Source organism: Carcharhinus amblyrhynchos, chromosome 35 (genome assembly GCF_965287045.1).
Source record: "Carcharhinus amblyrhynchos chromosome 35, sCarAmb.v2.hapA, whole genome shotgun sequence".
Lineage (NCBI taxonomy): Eukaryota > Metazoa > Chordata > Chondrichthyes > Carcharhiniformes > Carcharhinidae > Carcharhinus > Carcharhinus amblyrhynchos.
This window is the reverse complement of record NC_137358.1, coordinates 11,680,862-11,686,861: the sequence shown is the minus strand read 5'-3', so window position 1 is coordinate 11,686,861 and position 6,000 is coordinate 11,680,862. Positions and strand designations below refer to the sequence as shown.

The 6,000-nt window shown below is 54.3% G+C and overlaps 1 protein-coding gene across 1 annotated transcript in view; it reads right to left on the bottom strand.

Moving 5' to 3' along the window:
- Positions 1 to 2,636: 2,636 nt before the first annotated feature.
- The window catches only part of csf2rb (colony stimulating factor 2 receptor subunit beta), a 40,444-nt gene continuing 37,080 nt past the window's right edge, over positions 2,637 to 6,000 (bottom strand). Inside the window, exons 13-14 of the mRNA XM_080217528.1 lie at positions 4,528 to 4,640; positions 2,637 to 3,956 (exon numbers count right to left, since the gene is read on the bottom strand). Of these exons, the coding sequence (XP_080073654.1) occupies positions 2,768 to 3,956; positions 4,528 to 4,640 (1,302 nt within the window). The 3' untranslated portion in view covers positions 2,637 to 2,767. The remainder of the gene's footprint in view (positions 3,957 to 4,527; positions 4,641 to 6,000) is intronic.

The window sequence follows — 6,000 nt, the reverse complement described above, 5'->3', positions numbered from 1 at the left end:
AGAGATTGAACAGTTTACATCGAAGATAGGAGCAGGACGAGGCCATTTGGCCCTTCGAGCCTGCTCTGCCATTCATCATCATCATGGCTGATCATCCAACTCAATAGCCTAATCCTGCTTTCTCCCCATAACCTTTGATCCCGTTCGCTCCAAGTGCTATATCCTCTTGAATACATTCAATATTTTGGCTCCAACTACTTCCTGTGGTAACAAATTCCACAGGCTCACCACTCTCTGGGTGAAGAAATGTCTCCTCACCTCCGTCCTCAATAGTCCACCCGTGGATCCTCAGGCTGTGATCTCTATACTCTCCAGAGTTTAGAAGAATGAGGGGAGATTAAATTGGGGCGTACAGGATGATACAAGGTGTGGATAAAGTAGACGTGGAGCGGATGTTTCCTCTTGTGGGGCATTCTAGGGCGAGAGGTCTTAGGGATAAGGGGCAGCAAATTTAAAACAGAGTTGAGGAGAAACTACTTCTCCCAAAGGGTTGTGAATCTGTGGAATTCGCTCTCCCAAACTGCGGAGGGTGCTGGGACAGTGAGTAAATTTAAGGAGGAGTGAGACAGATTGTTAATGGGTTGAAGGGTTAAGGGGAGAAGGCGGGAAAATGAGGATGAGAAGCATAGCAGCCATGATTGAAGTGGTCCCGATGGGCCAAATGGCCTAATTCTGCTGCTATATCTTATGAAAGATTAAACAGGTTCACCAGGGCGGCACGGTGGCACGTTAGTTAGCACCGCTGCCAGGGACCCAGGTTCAATTCCAGCCTTGGGCCACTCTGTGCGGAGTCTGCACCTTCTCCCCGTGTCTGCATGGGTTTCCTCCGGGTGCTCCGGTTTCCTCCCGCACGCCAAAGATGCTCAGATTCGGTGGATTGGCCGTGCTAAATTGCCTCTTGGTGTCCCAAGATGTGTAGGTTCGGGGGGGATAGGAATATTTTGGGTGACAGGGATAGGGCAGGGGAGGGGAGAGAGCCTGGGTGAGATGCTTTGTCAGAGAGCTGGTGCGGACTCAATGGGCTGAATGGCCTCTTCTGCGTGGCAGGGATTCGATGATTCTACGAGGTTGGGACTCTACTCGTTGGAGTTTAGAAGAACGAGAGGTGATCTCACTGAAACGTCTGGGATTCTTAAAGGGGCTTGACATGGTGAAGTGCTGACAGGATGTTCCCCCTTCTGGGTTAGTCTGGGACTGGAGGGCACCGTCTTAGAATAAAGAGGTGCCAATTTAAGACTGAGTTGAGGGGGGGTTTCTTCTGTCAGAGAGTTATGAGTCTTTGGAACTCCTTGTCATGGAGAGCTGTGGGGGGCAGAGTCGTTGGGGAGGGAGTTTTCCTGTCACGCCTGCCATCGTAGGGAACAGGGGGGTGGAGTGGACCATGCAAAGGTCCATTGACGTCGGGTGGGTTTTAGGGCGACCTTGGCCAAAAGATCCCAGCTCGTTGTGCATATTTAAGGCTGAGATAGATAGAACTTTGATCGATAAGGAATGAAAGGTCAAGGGGAAAGGGCAGGAAAGTGGACATCAGGAATGTTGGTTGGATTACCTGTGATCTTATTGAATGGCGGAACAGGCTTAAGGGTCTAAATGGCCTCTTTTTTTTATGGCCTAGGATCAGTATTCTTATTTCCCCATTTTACTGGGTAGCAGGGCACTAATAATTTAGCAACGGCAATCAGAATGGGTGCCCAGCTGCCTCAGGCACTGGTAGGCATGGCATGAACCCCAGTGGGTTCGCACTGCCGCCTCCCAGCGCCAGGTTCGATTCCCGGCTCAGGGTCACTGCCTGTGCGGTGTTTGCACATCCTCCCCGTGTCTGCGTGGGTTTCCTCCGGGTGCTCCGGTTTCCTCCCACCGCCCGAAAGACGCGCCGGTTCGGGTGCGCTGGCCGTTCTCCTCCAGTGCCAGCCGATCAGGATTGTGGCGACGAGGGGGGTTGTCACAGCGATTTCATTGCAGTGTTAATGTAAGCCTCCCACTAATAAAATAAAATTTAAACGTCGTTTTGTTAAAGGGAGCATGTTGGGAGAAAGTTTGGCGTCGTAACCCAAGTAAGAAGCTTTAGTGAATAAACGCTTTGACAAAACATAAATACCCAATTACATTTTGTTAAAATACCGGAAACCTTTGCGTACACACATTAAAAAATTCAGATTGACAAGAAGAAACCACATTGAATGAATTGAAACAACAAACGTTACCCCCCCCACCCCCCCGCCTCCCCCCACCCCCGCCGCGGTTTCCCAGGGGAGGAGGGGGGGTGGGGGGGGGCGGGGTTGCGTGGCTATTGTCGCTCACTAAAGAATCCTGAAGCGGCCATTGTCCTTTTCGCCCACCAGCGGCCAAACTGTCCACATCTGGGCGCCAACCTCCAGGGTGGGGGGGGTGGGGGGGGCGCGAGACTGGTCATCTCCGCCACGCCATCCAAAAGAAAGAGCTTGTGGGGGAGGTGGGGGTGGTGGGGGGCACGGAGGTTCCGCTCGTGAAGCGACTTTGAATGGGGTTTTAAGATTGGGAGTCGCGGAAAGCACAGAGCGGTGGCGGGAGGCTAATCGGCCCGTCGCGTTCGTGCTGGCCCTCTGGCTGAGGTGTAGCCGCCAGCTTCGGTGGGGAGGGTGGGGGATGGGGGGTGGGGAGGACGGGCGGCTGCTTATTAGCTGACAGGAAATACTCGCGGCGCCGTTCCCACCCTCTTGTTTAAGAGATAACATGAAGCCATTTAAGTTCCCCATTCCCAAGATAGTTTCCAGGCCATCCGTCCAGTCTAAGATAGAGTCATGTTGTTACTTGCAATATAGGGGGACAAAAATGGCGGCGTGACCTTTAAATCCTGGGAAAGGGATTGGTTATTGGCCAATTCGGTCTTCGTCGATGATGATGGCGGGTGGTCCTTGGCGGATGTGTTTGTGCTTATCGGAGAGGGTCCAGGGATGAAGCAGTAATCTCCGACCTGCTTCAGGAGCAAGGGGTTGGCTCCTTGCTGGTAAAGGATGACGTTGGGGACTTCGTTCTGTTGGTTTGCCAGTGCCAGGGCTTCCTCTTTGGTTGCCGGTGCCTGGGGGCCCGCCGGGAGCTTTGACAAGTACAGAGGCTTGGGGTCCTGAGTCGAGCCTGGCCAAACCGATGGCTCGGAGGCCACGTCCCACCGCCGCTTGGCCCACGGACTTTCCTCCTCCCCGTCGCCCGGCGCGTCCTGCTCGGGGAGGCCGCCATGGCAACCCGCCGGCCCCCCGGGAGCAGTCAACACGTAGCTACCGCTGCCAGCTGGCTGCCAGGGCTGGATGGTGGGGGTGTCCAGCGAGGCGCCGGGGCAGCTCTGCGGGTCCTTCTCGCCCTCCGCCGGCGTCTCCACTCTGGGCGACTGCGGGGGAGCCCCCACGCCCGGTTGGCTGAAACCGGGGGCGACGATGTCCGTCTCCTTTGCCCAGACGTAGCCTGCGTTGGCACCGGGTGGAGCGGGATTTGTTGAAGGCGGGCACAGCACGTAGCTGGAGGTGGGAGCGGCTGGTTGCTCCAGGCCAAAGCAAGGCCCCGTGGTGTTCCCGGTGTGATAGCCCGTGGCACTGGACACCGGCGGCACAGGATTCACAACGTACGTGGACACGGGCGAAGCTGGCACTTGTTCCGAGTTTGCCTGCGGACTTTCCGAGCCCTCTGGGAGTTTGACGTATCCCGGCGGTGGCCCCTGGCCAAATTTGAAGTAACTCTCACTTGCGTTAAATCCGTTCTTTATCTCCGGTGAGGACTCCTGCACGTCTTGATAGTTGAACAAGTAGGGCCCATTGTAGTCAGATGGTTCGCTCACCATTGTTAGACGTTTGGGTTGTACTTGCCCAGCTGGCAACGTCGTGCCAACCTCACGATACAATTGTCCTTGGTCAGCTGGACTGCCGGTTGGCAAGGCAGAAGAAATGCCTCGTTCCTTCTCCTTCTGGGTGATGTTTGCCTCTTCCCTGGTGCAAGCAACAAACAACGTGTCAACTTTACAACTCGCCGTAAGCAATAGGAGCAGAATTAGGCCACTCGGCCCATCGAGTCCGCTCATCCCCACTCTCACCCCCCATTCTCCTGCCCTCTCCCCGTAACCCCTGACCCCCTTAATGACCAAGGACCGATGTATCTCTGTCTTAAAGACACTCAGAGACCCTGGCCCCCTCTGTGGCAACGAGCTCCACAGATTCACCACCCTCTGGGTAAAAAAATTCCTCCTCACCTCGGCTCTAAAGTGTTGTCCCTCCACTCTGAGGTTGTGCCGTCGAGTTCTGGTCTCTCTCACTGGAGGAAACATCCTCTCCGCACCCCCTCTACCTCAGTATCCTGTACGTTTCAATCAGATCCCCCCCCGCCCTCCAGCGGGGACTAGTTAGGGTAAATGTATGGGTTGTGGGAATAGGGCCTGTGGTCAGTGCAGCCTCGATGGGCCGAATGGCCTCCTTCTGCACTGTAGGGATTCTAAGATTCCATCTTTCCCCTCACCGACGCAAGGGACGACAGCAGGGCCCTGCAGGAAGGAGAAGGACTTACTTTGGAATGAGCTGGGGGGATGAATTTAGCCATTCGTTGGCCACAACTTGGCAGATGCTGCCCTCCTCCAGAGTTCCAACTTCCACCGGCACCCAGGATCCCAGCTGCCCTTTCTAGAGGGAGAAAAGAAATACACCGACATCAACAAGGAACCAAGGCCCAATTAAGCTGGCAGTGCCAGTGTTGCCCAATGGCTGTCTGCCATCTTGACGCAAGTAGCCTCACGACACCAGGTTAAAAGTCCAACAGGTTTATTTGGTGACACGAGCTTTGGGAGCTCTGCTCCTTCATCAGGTGAAGGGGCAATGCTTCAAAAGCTCGTGCTATCAAATAAACCTGTTGGACTTTAACCTAGTGCTGCGAGACTTCTTACTGTGCCCACCCCAGCCCAGTGCCGGCATCTCCACCTCACGGTGCAACGCAGAGGACATAACTTGGTGGTCAAAAGCCGCGATGCTTACTGAACAAGTTAGCACTAAGGCGACTGTGCCAACCACTGTCCCACCCTACGCACTGCTGGAGGGATTGGCGCTCTGCCTTTTACTTAAGAACCCGCTGTGTAATTATTATGTCACAGCGCCCGAATATATCTTTTCATTCAGTGGGAAGTGGGCATTGCTGGTTAGGCCAGCAATGGGTGGCACGGCTGCCTCACAGCGCCAGGGACGCGGGGTCGATTCCCGACTTGGGTCACTGCCTGTGCGAAGTCTGCACATTCTCCCCGTGTCTGCGTGGGTTTCCTCCGGGTGCTCCGATTTCCTCCCATAGTCTGAAATACGCGCTGATTATGTGCTACATTCTCCCTCAGTGTACCCGAACAGGTGCTGGAGTGTGGCGGCTAGGGGATTTTCGCAGTAACTTCATTGCAGTGTTAATGTAAGCCTCCTTGTGACACTGATAATTAAACATTTTTTTGAAATTTAAAAAAAAAGCCACCACTTTCGCCAAGTGTACTGACTATATAAAACCAGAGGATGTATTGTTTATTTATTTATCAGTGTCACAAGACATTAACACCGCAATGAAGTTACTGTGAAAATCCTCGAGTCGCCACGCTCCGGCACCTGCTTGGGCACACCGAGGGAGAATTTGGCACCTAACCAGCGCGTCTTTCAGACAGTGGGAGGAAACTGGAGCGCCCGGAGGAAACCCAAGCAGACACGGGGAGAGTGTGCAGACTCCGCACAGACAGTGACCCGAGCTGGGAATCGAACCTCTGTCCCTGGCGCTGTGAAGCAGCAGCGCTGACCACCGTGCCAATAAATGAACTTCGAACCTGGAAGTATCTTAAATTCATAGAACGCTATCACCGGGTTAAATCTGACATGGGTTTTGACAAAGAACAAAGAGCAACACAGCCCGGGAACAGGCCCTTCGGCCCAACGAGCCCGCGCCACCATTTTAACATTGTGAGTCCCCTCTCCACCCCTGTGACCCTTGTCTATGCTTACGGCACCCCACATTGGAAACCAG